At 44.2% G+C, this 14,700-nt stretch overlaps 1 protein-coding gene across 5 annotated transcripts in view; it reads right to left on the reverse strand.

Annotated features, from left to right (window-relative positions):
• ITPR1 (inositol 1,4,5-trisphosphate receptor type 1) overlaps positions 1–14,700 on the reverse strand; it is a 330,213-nt gene that overhangs the window by 64,886 nt on the left and 250,627 nt on the right. For all 5 annotated transcript variants that reach the window (XM_039240300.1, XM_039240303.1, XM_039240301.1 and 2 more), the window contains 3 exons: positions 10,327–10,507; positions 8,565–8,818; positions 1,381–1,581 (listed from right to left, as the gene is read on the reverse strand). In XM_039240300.1, coding sequence (XP_039096231.1) covers positions 1,381–1,581; positions 8,565–8,818; positions 10,327–10,507 — 636 coding nt within the window. The remainder of the gene's footprint in view (positions 1–1,380; positions 1,582–8,564; positions 8,819–10,326; positions 10,508–14,700) is intronic.

The following is a 14,700-nucleotide window of genomic DNA, read 5'->3' on the forward strand; positions in this document are numbered from 1 at the left end:
GTGGTAAAAATAAAAGACAGATGAAAATCACTAGTTTCAGAATTAACAGTAAACAGCAGGAAAGTCCCCATGCACTGTAACTGATAAATTAGTCGTGTCTAATCCAAATAGTGCAGTATAGTTGGCTTTTGTTCTTGAGGGAAAATACAGTGTGTGACTGATTCTGAGTTCTGAGCCCTGTTTTCCCCTTTAAAGGTGTGTTCCATTCTCTCTACCTCACTCGGCTTTCGTGTTGCATACCTTTGCTTAAGACTTAAGCCTGGAAAGCAAGTTTCCTGTTTAATTCACACAATACCAAAATTAATCATCTTCCCCCAGGTAAGGTCCCCCCCCCCCCATTTGCAGCAGAATCCACTCCAGTATGTTTCTTTTAACAGACCCATGTTTGGCAGAAAAGCAAACTTGAGGTTACAAGGAAATTCACTTAGATGTTAGATAAAGCCTTTTCCCCCAAGTCTGTTGTAGTTTTTTTGTTCCTTTTCATTTTAACTTTGACTATACCATCTGCTCATCAGTGAACCATGGGAGGAAAGTGGATCCAACAACATGCAAGCCCCGTATTTATAGCCAACTATGACCAGGTGTTTGACACACAATGTGTTGTCCCTTTTGTAAGGCATTCTTCTCTCCTGAATGAAGGTCTTGGCCTAGCTCCCCACCTAACACAGCATATCACACCTTCCCTGTCCACTGGATTTCCATGTCCATCTACCCCCTTCAACCAGGACAGAGCTCATTTGAGTTAAAATTCATAATCATCCTAGTATCAATGTAAAAACTCACAAAATTTGCAATAGGTCATGGATAAAAGCAAGAGTTCTACTCTATGAACTACTGGGTTCTCTTCCAAAAATTTACTTCTTGAGAGGCGAAAATCAAGACTAATGGGTCGTTCCTTTCTCTGAATGTGGTGTTGAAATCTCAACCAAACATTTTCTCATATTGTTTTCAAGCTGTCTTGTGTGTAGCAAGGCTTCTCTCTCTCTCTCGGTAGGTTTAAAACGTTCTCCATTAAGTAGCTTTCCTCGTGTTTAAAATAGAGCCTAGTCTTCTGGTCTTAATTTAACACCAATTTTATTATTTATCTCTAGTCAATTTAGTTAAGTTTGGACATTCAAACCAAACCGAACCAAGCCAAGATACCCCACACTAAGCATGGAGATCAAGGCCAAGCCCTCCAATGCCTGTGGTTAGGTGAAGTCTTGAAGCAATAAAAGCACCACAGCTCCTTCTTGACTGCTGGAAAAAAGATCTCTAGTTGTAGTGACTTCCTAGTCCAATAGGCAAATGCTGTGTGACATCTGAACTAGTTCCTGTCAATGACATTTCCATAATGATGAACTTCTTTTTTTCCCCACCCCCAAATAAAAATGAAGGTACCTGGTTCTCATGACACGGTCCTTGACAGTATTCAGTCAGACTTTCCAGGGTTTGGTTGATAAGGGCTACGTTCTTTTCGTTTATATAGAGCCCGAGAAGACCAAGACCTCCAGTAGTGCTTCCACAAATACAGTCCAGGAACTGAAGTGTCTCACACACCAAGTTGTAGTTGGTCTTGTTATTTTGACAACGAAGGAAGTTCTACAATTGGATAGTCCCATTGCATTGGGGTAGCAAAGTAGGAGAGAAGAGGGAAAAGGTCATTCATACTGCCATTTTGCTAGTATCTAATTCATCTAGTTTTGCTGGTATCTAGTCTCATTCAGGTTGATGTCCTGAATTGATCAGCAGTTATGCAGAGAGATGCAGCACTGGAGATAAGAGTCAGCTCCATGATGGTCAACTGTGGACTTGATCTATGGCAGTGGCCACCAAACACGGGAGCTTGTTCTCCACGGCACTTTTATATGTGATGCTGGGGAGGAGGGGTCCTCTTTGAAACGCATTTCAAATGCCTAAAGCCTTTCTGAGTTCTCCTTTCTCTTTCCCACTCCAGCCCATGCTCCTCCCAGCAGGGATTAGGTTCAGAAGTATTTCACATTTCAAGAGGCAATGGTTATGTTTAAAAGATGATGGTGTAGTTTGAGTGCTGAACACCTAGAGCCTAGTACTGGGGATGGCTAATCACAAAATAAGGTGTCAGAAGCTGACCTAAGCCCACTGCCATGGCAGGAATCTGGGTCATCTTTTTTGGCTATTTCCACTCATTATTAAAGGAAGGAGCAGGAATGAGTAAATGTTTGTGTACTTGTGTGCAGGTGCCCAAATACATGCTCTTCAGAGAAACCGATAATGTTAACAAGAGACATAAGAGCAGGTACTACCTCAACAAAATCAAGCAAACCACATCCAACCACCTCACAAAGCACAGTCTGTTTTGATGAAGAGGAGATTTTTGTCAGAGACTCTTCTTAAATAGAAGCAAAAATTAACTACAAATATTCTTTTAAGCAAAGTTATAAAAGTTACATTTACCATAGATGACGGGTACTATACAAAAAGATATGAAAAGATAAAATAAATGTCAAAGATACCTTTGATGTATTAACTCCACTTCTATAAAATAGTGACTTCTATTCACAAAGTATGTATTGGATGTTCACTATAGCACTGTTTATAATAGCGAAGAACTGGAAACAACCTAAATGCCCATCAAATGGGGAGTAGTTAAATAAACTATAGCATAGTAACATCATTTAATATTACAAATTAGAAACACCAAGCTAGGTCCATATCTGCCAATATGGAAAGATCTCTAGGACATACTGTTAAAAGTTAAAAAAAACAAGAAGGTAAATTAATATGTATACACTGCTCCTCTCCAAATATATAGCAGAATGACTGGAGAGATACAACCAACCACCTGGTTTGTTGTCCAGACCAACAATACTTCTGTCTGAGTAGCAAGGTAGGGATGGAGAGATAGACAATTCTTTTTATTTTTTTAAAACGTTTTATTTATTTCTGAGAGAGAGAGACAGACAGACAGACAGACAAGCATGAGCAGGGGTGGGTCGGAGAGAGAAGGAGACACAGAATCTGAAGCAGGCTCCAAGCTCTGAGCTAGCCGTCAGCACAGAGCCCAATGCGGGGCTCGAAGCCATGAACCGTGTGATCATGACCTGAGCCGAAGTCAGACGCTTAACCTACTGAGCCACCCAGGCGCCTTGGGACAATTCTTTTTAATGAAATACTTATTTATATCTAAACTTTTATAGAAACACCTTATTCATGTATTCCTTGTATAATTAAAATATAAAAGTACAGATTAAAGCTGGTAAAAAGTTTAATGCTTGACCCATCAAATTAATCATTTCCCCCTAGCCTCCTTAACTTTAGTCCTTTATGCTCAAGTTTGTCAAACCAGTCTAAAAATTGAAAAATCATCCAGGTCTGGGAGGGAGGTGGAGGAAGGACTGATGACTTAGGACCATGTGGGCTTTCATAAGGTGATTGTTTTTCTAAGGGCCATGGAAAGCCACAGTAGGGTTCCAAAGCCATTTCTCAATCCAGTTCCTCAGGGAAGGTGCTGGCCGGAGCCCCTCATCATGCAGAGAGGGATAGAAATGTATTCAGGAAGAGGGTAGGAAACAGCCTGGCTGTCCAAGGCTGAAATTCATAGCATGGCACTCCAGGCCATTTCCCTCTTAAACTCATGTGCCACTGTTCTCACCATGTCCCCCCTCTGCTCAGTGACATCACCATTACCACCACGCTCCTCTCTGCCAGGCAGCAATGAACTTCTTCCTACTCTTCAAGCATTCCTCATTCTCCTTCCTCTGGGGCTTTAGCCATGCTATTCTCTCTGTCACTCTCTCCCCATCCGCACCCTTATGATCTCCTCTTCCTTCAGGATGGGGGTCTCAAGTCACTTGTTTCAGGCAGCTCGTCTGAGTCTCCATCCTGAGAGATCAGAGAATGCCACACACCTCTCTTCGCCCTCCTTACACTTTGTGATGTGCTTATAGAGATGTCTGTCAGCTCCGCCCAGGACCATGCTGTCACCACGGGGTGCCTGGCAGCTAGCACAGTGACTGGAGCATGCCAGGTGCTTCATAAACACTAGCTAAAATAATCTGAATTAAATTGAACGGATGGAGGAAAGAAGACCTGAGAAGTCTTCAAGGCTGTTATGTTTCAAGTCCCCATGAAGATACCTGGCTGCCATTTCTTGAAAACCCCTCCCATAGCTCATGGTTTTTGCAGGATGTCTAGCCAGAATCTCTCCTTCTCTAGTTCAGATCCATTTCCTTTTGTCCTCTAAAAAATAGAGGGGTATCATTCACTAGGAGGCTGACAGGGACTCTTTCCAGGTTAAGAGAACAGATTTCACCCTTAGTCCACAACATCCTGCCTTGTTTAGGTAGGCTAGAGAAGACCTATTCTTTCTGTGGTCTTCCTTGGCGGGTCAGGGACCAAGGCGAGAAGTGTGGATGAAGAAATGAAAGACTTCAAGTCTGTTCTCATACAGATGTCAGTGGTCAGAGACCTGCATCCCTTAACCCAGGGGAAAAGCAAAGCCAGCTTCTCAAGCGAAGGTTCCAAAGCACAGGCAAAATGGCTCAAGGATACTCCTTTCCGTCAAGTTTCTTACTACTATGAATCAAACTTGCTTAAGGCAGGCAACTGTCTGTTTGGCAAAGCAAACAAGCAGTGGCTTTATCTAAACTGAGCATTTACCAACAGGAAAGTTACAGTTATAAATATGACAAGAAATGCTGGGCAACTTCAAAAGGCCAATTTCTTCTCTCTCAGAGTTTGTCTGCACTTCTTTATAATAGGGAGGCAATAATTCTGTCCTCATGAGAATGTCTTCTGCGTTTGGTACACAAGAAAACCCTGACCCAGAGATCCACCATCTGGTCTGGAACACAGCCAAAAGGGTGGCGGTCAGAGTAGCTGCATCCTACTCAAAATCATAATTTTGAGAACGAGATTTCTACAAATGTAATTTGTTCAACATCTCAGCATGTATGAAACACTGAGAGACTTTAAAGATGATTTTCAGAGAACTCTAGATGCTGGCGAGGATGTGGAGAAACGGGCACCCTCCTACACTGTTGGTGGGAATGTAAACTGGTACAGCCCCTCTGGAAAACAGTGTGGAGGTTCCTCAGGAAACTAACAATAGAACTCCCCTATGACCCAGCAATAGCACTGCTAGGAATTTACCCAAGGGATACAGAAATGCTGAGGCATAGGAGCACATGGACCCCAATGTTCATAGCAGCACTCTCCACAATAGCTAAAACATGGAAAGAGCCTAAGTGTCCATCAACGGACGAATGGATCAAGAAGATGTGGTTTATCTATACCATGGAATACTACATGGCAATGAGAAACAATGAAATCTGGCCATGTGTCGCAACATGGATGGACCTTGAGGGGGTTATGCTGAGCGAAATAAGTCAGGCAGAGAAGGACAAATATCATATGTTTGCACGTATAGGAGGATTAGGAGGAACTTGATGGAGGAACAAGGGGGAGAAGAAGGGCGGAAATGGTGGGGGAAAAGGAGAGAGGCAAACCATGAGAGACTCTTGAATGCTGACAAAAACTGAGGACTGATGGATGTGGGGGGAGGGGGGATGGGCATGGAGGAGGGCACTTTGGGGATGAGCACTGAGTGTTATGTGGAAACTAATTTGACAATAAACTATTTGTAAAAAAAAAAAAATAAATAAAGATGATTTTAACCTTCATCCTTGTGAACCACTGGTTTAAGATCATTGATTTTCCAACCGGGCCCCTAAAGGTCTTTTCCTAAAGGACCCTGGGGGGATCCCCAGAATGTCCTGCCTCTCAGGGCTCTGGTAAGTAAGGGAGAAAAGTAAAGCTCTCGTGCTCTGTAGTTTCTACTCTGAACAGAGAAGCTTGGCTTTCGTGTGCTTTACTGAGTACATTTATGCATAAGATCTTAAACAAAGGATTGTGTGGCCAAAACCAAAAAGTGTAAAACCACTGACTTGGATAATCTTTATGGTACTTTCAGAGATTAAGCTGCTAAGATTTTTTTTTTTTAAGTTGCTAAGACTTAAAAAAATATACTAAAATATATTATATGCTCCCCTTTTGCTCAATACTACGGTTTTCCACAGAGCAATGTATTGGAGAATCGAGTTTATGAAAGGACTCATAACAGGTCCTTCCGCCCATGGGGTTCTTAGGGCCTTAGTTCAAAGGAGAGTTTTGTGAAGAGGTAAGGTACAAAATGGAAACTGTGAAGCCTTCCAGGTGAGAAAAGGTGAACTCCAGCAATGAAAGTCTTACTCTGCTTCCACAGTGGGATGTGCACGTGCTGGAGGAGATGGGAAATCAAGGGGTGGACAGGTGGCCATAAGAACAGGTCCACGAACCCAGAACCGGGAGGACTGCCCCTCCGACGTTCGTGGGGGGATTCTAGTCAAGGCAGTCTTGTGTTAGCTCAGGACTCAGCAGATAGGAGCTCCTCTGAGAAGCCTTCCCGGACCCAGCACAGTGGGTTGGTTTGGCTGCTCTGAACCCACAAAACCCCTAAGATGACACCACTACAGCACTCAGCACGCTTTACAGCAATCTTGGGTTTCCCCGGGTGGCTCCTGCCCTACACTCTCAGGTCTATGAGGGAAGGGGTGAGGTCCCTCTTACCAGTGCCAGGCACAGAGCAGGTATTCGCCCAGATGATGAAATAAACATACACGCACAGACACAGTCTCAACCCACTTCCTTCTGGAGCCCAAGGTTGGTGGAGACCAGTGACAGCAGGAAAGGGGAACAGTACAAGGCTCTGACCACTGAACTCAGCCTAGAAATAGCCCCAGCAGCAGGGAGGTCCCCCATCCACAAAGATGCCACAACTGGCTTTGCTTTCCTGCTTGTAGGACAGCCTGGTTTTCCATGGTGTCATTCACACTCCTGTGGCCAGTCCCCCTCATGACTAATGGCATACATACGGAAGGTGGAAAGGACACAGGTGGCCTGCAGACAGAAGAACACCAGCCAATGAGGTAATAGTCAATCCTTGGATCTTTGAGTCATGAGTATTTTGTTCAGCCCTACTGAGCTTACAGAGTCCCAGGCCAGTGGATCTAGGGCCGACACGGTACAAGTCAAAGGAGGAATATTTGAGCAACAGGCAAGAAAAGAAAATGAATAATCAGGATCCCACACTCAGATATAGAGAGGGATCAAGCAGGGAAGGTCAGTGGAGGAAATGAATGAACAGCCAAGTGGAAGACAATGGGGGTGATGGGAAATTCTTTTATTTTTAAATATGGGCCCAATTTGGCCAATTGATGATGACCTTGGATACACCTGCCTTTGCAAAGCTCAGGCTCTTCAGACCAATTTGATTAAAAATAAAAACCAGTGGAGAAGTTACTAATACTGCAGACTTCACTCCGTTCCATTTCATTGTTCTGTCTTACTGCTTAACAAAGTAATTTCTTACTCAACTTCTCCAGGCTGAATTCTGTGGCAGGTTTTAAGTATGCGTGATTTATGGTGGTGGCCCTGAATGGTCTGGCCACGACTGACGTGTGAAAGGCCATTAAATCACCTGATGGATAAAGTCAGCAATACAAATATTTTAAGACTGCACCTTTTCCTTGCCATGTGTGGACTAGAATTATTTTCTTTTCATACCAACATTATTCAAAGAACTCAAAGTATCACTGCCAACTTGTTTATTTTAGGAGAAAATATTCTATCTTAGCGGAGTTGTTCAGACACACTTTTCTTGTTAATCCTCTATCCCTTTTAGGCAGAGAAGGGTGTTTTTCCCACAAGCCAGCAGCAAAACCAGGCAATGGCCAAGGACCTGGTGCTCTACCTAAGCAGTGAGGGGCTCCACAGATCTATGCCCATTCAGTAAAAAGAAACCTATCTCTGGAATCCACCCTTAGCCTTTCCATATAGCCTTTGCTGGTGGGGAATCTTTGCAAGGGAGAAAATATACTCTGTCTTAATGTGGTAGTTGGCCACATGAGCTCTACCATCTCCCAGATGGTCTGGGTTCAAGTCCCAGCCTGCACTCTCTAACTATGTCCCCCGAACCTCAGTTCCCTCATCTGTAAAATAAGTAGAATGATATCAGCAAAACTCAGCATCCAAGATATTCTAAGTGCCTGATAAACCGTGGCCATGGTTTTCTTTCCAACAACAATAAAAAAGTGAACAAAAGATTTCTGGAATAATCAGTTCAGCACATATATTTGAGCACTTATTTGTGTAAAATCCTGGAAGGCCACTTCATTCATTCGACTGACAAATGCTTAATTGAATTGAAACTTTCTATGTATCAGATTTCGTAAGTCTTGTATGTTTAAGCATCCATCCTTCCATCCATCCAAGTTTTACCTGTGCACCGATGTGCCAAACAGAGGCAGGCTACCACATGCACACACACAGAGGCACGTACCCACATTTAAATACGTATGACATAGGCACCTACACTGGTGAACAAGAGATTTGGTTCCTGTCCCTGTGGAGATGAAGCATAAGACAGAGAGAAACATCTCAGTTGCCCAGATGTCAGAACCATTCTGGGTCCTCAGCTCAAGGAAGCTGGTGGGAGGGGAAGGAGCTGAGATGTCTGAGGCTGCGGGCAGCTCTGAATAGCTGCAACTCCAAGTGCCCAGCCTCACCTGCAGGTCTCGGTTGTGGTTTTCGCAGAGGAGCTGCAAGAACCGGAGAATGGGCTGCATGATGGTGATGACGGCACTCATCTCCAGCTCATCCTTGGTCTTGTCTGCCGTGGCCTGGGCACCTTCCCCAGACTGGTAGTGGTCTTCGGGATCAGCCTCCCTCCTGAAGGTGGTAAAGGCTTTCCTGGTGGCAGCAGAGGCCTCCAGGAGCTGATCTCGGACCTCTTCTGTTATTTGTGTTGAGGGCTCTTTGGCTAGAATGCAAACGTGAGACCGTCAATGCTGCTCACTCCTCAAGAGTACTATTCACTGCATCAAAGATGAGGTTCAAAAATCTAAGTGCTGGTATTCACTAGAAATCTTCAGGCTGACAAAACACTCCACAAAGTCACTTCTCTTAGTCTTTAGGATTAGAACTGAGTCAAGCTTTGCCAACTTGCTCATGGCTCTGACATTTCATCTATGCTTGCTCTGTGTTTTACAGGAAAAGTCTTAGTATCAGGTTTACCAACCTCCCAAACCTATATGGCCCTGGGCCTCAGTGTCCTGGTCTGTAAAACAGGAAGAACATCAGTAAATTCTACCTAGAGAAGCTTCTGAGGGAGTTACCGTATCAATGATCACAACTGTAATTACTGCTATTGTAGTGACAATCGACTGACAATCAGCTGAGCCCTTTATTAAGTGCCAAGACACTGTGGTTAAGTACCTGATGTGTATTGTCTCATCTAACCCTCAGAATAACCCTGTGAGGTAACTAGGCATTAGCTTCAGGATGGTGACACTCTGCAGCCAGACTGCCTGGGTTCAAACCCTGGCTCTGCTGTCTACTTACTGCATAGTCTTAATAAGGACAAGTTAATCTCCGTGCCGCAGTTTCCTCATCTGTAAAATGGAGATAACAATTCTATCTATTTTTCAGGGTTAACTTCAGTTCTAAGTGAAGTAAAGGATATAATAAAGAACTGTGAACAGTACCTTGTTCGTAGGAAGCACTCAGTAAATGTTAGCCTTTCTTCTTAATTCCCACTCTAGATCAGTGGTTATAAACTAAGGCTGATCTTGCCCCCATCTCCACCCAGGGGACAATGAGTAGAATCTGGAGACACTTGCAGTTGGCGGTGGGGAAAAGCTACTGGCATCTATTGGTAGAGGCCACATATGCTGTTCAACATCCTACAGTGCACAGGACAGACCCTCCAGCAACAAATTCTCCAAATGCCAAATGTGCTGTGGCTCAGAAACCCAGTTCTGAACATAAAAGAAGAGGCTCAGAGTGGCTAAATCATTTGCTCAAGGCGATTTGACTCTAACACTGCTGCACCCACCTACTTCTGAGTATTATTTCTCTTCAAGTGACATCATGAATACAAAACTTCAGAAACTTTCAAATATTTTAGAAAATAAGAGAGAATTTGCTGACAAAGGATGGACACCCAGTTTTAAAGTGTGTATCTTCCTTAAGTTTCCCTAACATTAAATTGAAAATTACAGAGAAAATTACAACTGGATTTCTTGCCAATAAAACCCTGACTGTGACGAAGAAGAAGGTATGTTAATTTCTTTTTCTTTTCTCTCTCTCTCTCTTTTTTTTTTTTTTTAAATAAGAAGAACTGCCAAGGCACAGCAATTCAGCTCAGGTCACTCAGGAAGAATTAGATTGTAACCAGAATGGTGTGCTTCTTCTGAAAGCCTCAGACAGAATACAGTTTGGAGTCTAGAAGTCCAGTCGGTGAGAGGGCCTACGCATGGGAGTGCTTACCTTTTTTCCGTGATGGGGCATCCCTGTCTACCTCATCGTCTTTCTTTTTATTCCCCAAGTCACTGGTGTTCACGGTCACTGTTGCCTTGATTTCCTGCTGGGCCACCTTCATTCGGTCATAGAAGACTTTGAAGAATTTTTCTGACTTCTTATCTTCTGTTAAGCGGCAGAAAAAGGAGTGCTGCCAAGGAAAACCCACAGATTTTCAACACTGTGACAGACCAGTGATTGAATCCCACTCAGGACACCAAAACCTCATGGAGATTAGAGCCAGCCAACAAAACCTCACAAACAGTTTAAGTTCAGACCAAAGTGAAACATGGTTCTATGCACTATCGTGCTCTGGATGTACGGCCTGAGGTTTTCTGAGCAGAGACCTTAAAGCAACCTGCCATGGATGTCTTTGATGGAGCAGTCACAGAGGCTTGGGAAGCATGCTAAGGGGTGCTGGGGAGATTCCAGCCTACTAAGAACAAGCCCCTGCAAAACAACTCCATTCGCAAAGGAAACAATGTATCTTTTTGGTAATTACTGTAGGTCCAGTCATGTGTTGAAGGGTCCAGTCATGTGTTGTAGGACTTCATGTGCTGAGTCCCTGCACTTTGCACAGCCCTGTGAATATACACAGGTGAGTAAGATGTGCTACCTGTCCCTATAGGGCTCCATACCAGGTTAGGATTAACAAGTCCCTAAGTAAGACAAAAATGTGTAAGTAAGAAGTGTTCCAGGAGCTACACAGACAGTTACATCGCAGAAGCTAGAGCTGGCAAGGAGGAGAGTGGGCCAGAGTGATCCCCAAATCTTTGTGGAAAAGGTGATTTTCAAATCTGATCTAGAAGGACAGGTAAAGAGTAGTTAGATGAAGAAGCTCAAAGTTAACAGGTAGCTTGCCTCTTGGATGCACATTTGTTTTTGGACCCACTGCAAGCAATCATATACACTGTTGATATAAAAACACAATATGGTGTCTCAACTTCATTTATGAGTGTTCGTTTTTCACCCCTTTGCAAACACCACGCTGTTGTGAATTATTTACATAAAAATACAATACGGTCATTTCCAGAGGAATAAAACAAAGCTCCAAACAATATATTTGCTTCTCTCAGTTGGATCTTTCTGCCAATTTCATATCCTCCCCCATTTGGAAAGATGGCATTTCCCTACAGAAGGTAGACCTAGGCTTGCAATCCTAGAAGAAAGTAAAATCTTACCAGCCTTTAAAACCCCTTAACTCCCCTATCTCTCACTCCCTCCCAACACATACCTGCTGCCAGGTTCAGCAGGCCCTGGGAAAGCCACCACGTTTCCATCTGCTAGAAGGCAACTGCAGTCACTGTGACCCTTCTTCTAGCCACTAGCCCATATGCTGCATTCACAAATGCCAGTCTCATTTGCCTACAGAGCACTTCTTGATTGTGTTCATTCCTCTCCATCCCACTATTCTTCTTTACTTCTGGTTGTTTCCAACAGCACAAGATCCATCCTTCCTACTTGTGCTCCCTGGTTCTATCTTTTCCCTTCCATCCACTCCCAATGTCAGTACAAGTCACAGCCTGCCTACTGCTTGGCTGTACCTACTGCTTGTCGCTGAGTCCACTAAGACTCCCACAATCTTTGAACCAATCTCAAATCTTTAGTGTCCTCCACTGCCCTTTACCGCCTTGTATCTTCTTATAGGTTTCTTACTATTTCATCTATCTATCCATCGTTCCATCCATTTACCCATTCAGCCATGCACCTAGACATCCATCTATCTGTTCATCCATCCGGTATTTACTGTGCACCTGTCATGAGTTAGACACTATGGCCATCGCAGAAGATTATCAACAGTGAGCAAAAAGAGGCCTGGATCCTGCCCCCTCCCAATGAAACTGGCAGCCTGGTAAGAAAAAGACACAGTAATACAATAATTGCCCTAATGATGTTTTATAAAATAGCCACTTATCCTTATGACACTGATCCAGGAGAATGCTGGCAAGTACTGTGGCAGACGCTCAGTGCCACTGCCTTACTCTTCCTTGCTTTGCCTGGCTCTTTCCATGGCTAGTTCCCCTCATTCTTTGTATCCCCAGTAACATCATCTTCTCAGTGAAGCCATCCCTGATCATCTCCCTGAAGCAGCAACCCAGCTGACTGCTTATTCTCCCATGCCCTGTTTTATTTTCTTCTTAGCAGCTGGTATCTGTTGTATTTGCGCTTCACCCACTTACTGCAATGGGTTCAGCAGAGTGTAAGTTCCAAGAGGGCAGGTGCCTCACCTCTATTGTTCACAATTGTTTCCAGAGCACCCAGAGGAGCCCCAGCATACAGAGGGAGCTTCCCTATCTGATGAAAGAATGAATACAACCCAATACTTCACAGCTCCTTTTAACTAGAGCCTCACAATCAGATCCTGTTTATATTCAGCGGCTGTGCCAGAGTGAATCCTCAACAGAGATTAATTCTAGAAAACTGAATTAATCAAAATATGAAAAATCAAGTTCTAAGTGTTCACTCCTTTGAGAGCTGATACATCTGCAAACAAAAGAAGTGTGGGGACGAAGAACTCAATCTACAGCCACCTACCTAATTGCGGTGACTATATTTTCCACCAAGATAAGCCAATACAACGTCTCACCCACATGGGGTCATGGGGAGACTGCACCAGAAGGTGGCTGCTCAGGGCAATTAACTTTAGTTGCTACCCCATTAACCTTCCTGTTGCATGGAGGCAACTAAAAAAAGCATCCTTTGGACAATCTGGTCACTCAGAGAAAAACAAATGCATTTTAAGTGGGTAAGCAAATAAATAAATAACTAAAGCCTGCCATCTGTCATATTTAACAGGGCAACACAGTGCAGACTGATGGCCAGCTACAAACCGCACCGCTTAACGTCTAGCCGGTTAACCCAACAGATGTCAACTGATAGCATCAGGGTAAGGAAGACTCTTATGAAATGGGAGAAGGGCAAGCGACTAAGGATTACACACTTCTATATATGTTTTGCAATGGCCAGTGTATTTATTTTGCATTATTTATATATCAGCCCTTAGTCCCTCAAGGAATCTGAAGCAGCTTTAGAAACAGGACGTGGTCAACAAAATAATAAAGTAGACACTAGGGTATGGAGACATGAACCAGATCCAAGCAAGGCTGGTGCCTGGAAGATGGAAGAGATGATCTGGGGCAGTCCTAAGTCTCTGAGGCACCCGCCTATCAAGCTAAAATGGGAGGCATCCTCCATCATGGTTATTATTAAGTATCAAAAAGAGAAATGCTGCCAGTGCCTCAAAGGAAGGAAAACATTCTTTAATGAAAGGGTTAGAGGGCAGGCTTTCTAGTCAAACCGCTTGGGTCCCTCACTCACTAGTTCTGTGCAAGTGACTCAGCCTCTCTGAACCCACATGGAAGGGCTGCTGTGGCACACACTAAGCGCTCAGCACAGTGCCCACTGAGTACCAGCGTTCTGCACCGCCATCACGTCAGTAGAACGTGAAAACCCCACAGTGAAGGCATCCCCCTCAGTGGCTAGGGCAGGACAGTGAAGTGTGAGCATTCTCTCTCGGGAGTCAGAGACACTTGGGTTTCAGCACTGCCACTCATGAACGGGTGTCACCTTAGAAAGTGACATCTCTGAAACCAAAATTTTCACATCTGAAAGATGGGCATGAAAACAGTACTTCACAGAGATTATGAAGATCTAATGAGATAACCATAGTAATATGCACAAGGGCCACTATTTTCTGGACTGCTTATGAGGTGTCAGAGTACCTCTGAGTTGAACTCAAGAGTACAGCTTTGCGTGCGTTATCTCACCAAAATTCCTCCAGAGGTGGTTATTTCTCCTCTCTGAGAGATCAGGGGACCCTAATGATAAAGGGCACCAAGTATTTTGCACGCTCCTAAGATGCCCACATGGTAACAAATGTAACCTTGCCAAGATGCTGGGGAGAGTCGAGAGCTGTCGCTTCAGGTCTCCTGCCTGAGAGTCTAAATAAAGATACTCTGGAAGGAAGAAGCCTGGTCTCCAGAAGGCAAGCAGTGGTATCTTGGGTAAGAGGAGAAGTACAAAGTGACAGCAGTGCAGAAGTAAGACACCTCCCTCACAGATGCAGGATGTGCCTGGGTCAAACAGGGGGCTGAGAACAGGGTCCCTCAGACCGTGAAGATGGTGACTGCCCCTCTCTGGTGCCCAGTGTTGTCTGGACTTGGGAGCCGAGAGCCCTGCACACAGTTCAAAGACCTGTTTGTTCAAGCTCTTACTGTGATACTCTGTTTGAAGGGCTTGGGAGGCAAAGGGGACACCCCTCTCTCTCAGGACTGTTTCTGCAGATGCGAGTGGGACCTCAGACCAGCAGAGACAGGTGCTCGGCCTCCCAGACCTCAGGCTCTC

Source organism: Hyaena hyaena, unplaced genomic scaffold (assembly GCF_003009895.1).
Source record: "Hyaena hyaena isolate Hyena2069 unplaced genomic scaffold, ASM300989v1 scaffold_172, whole genome shotgun sequence".
In the NCBI taxonomy this organism is placed as follows: Eukaryota; Metazoa; Chordata; class Mammalia; order Carnivora; family Hyaenidae; genus Hyaena; species Hyaena hyaena.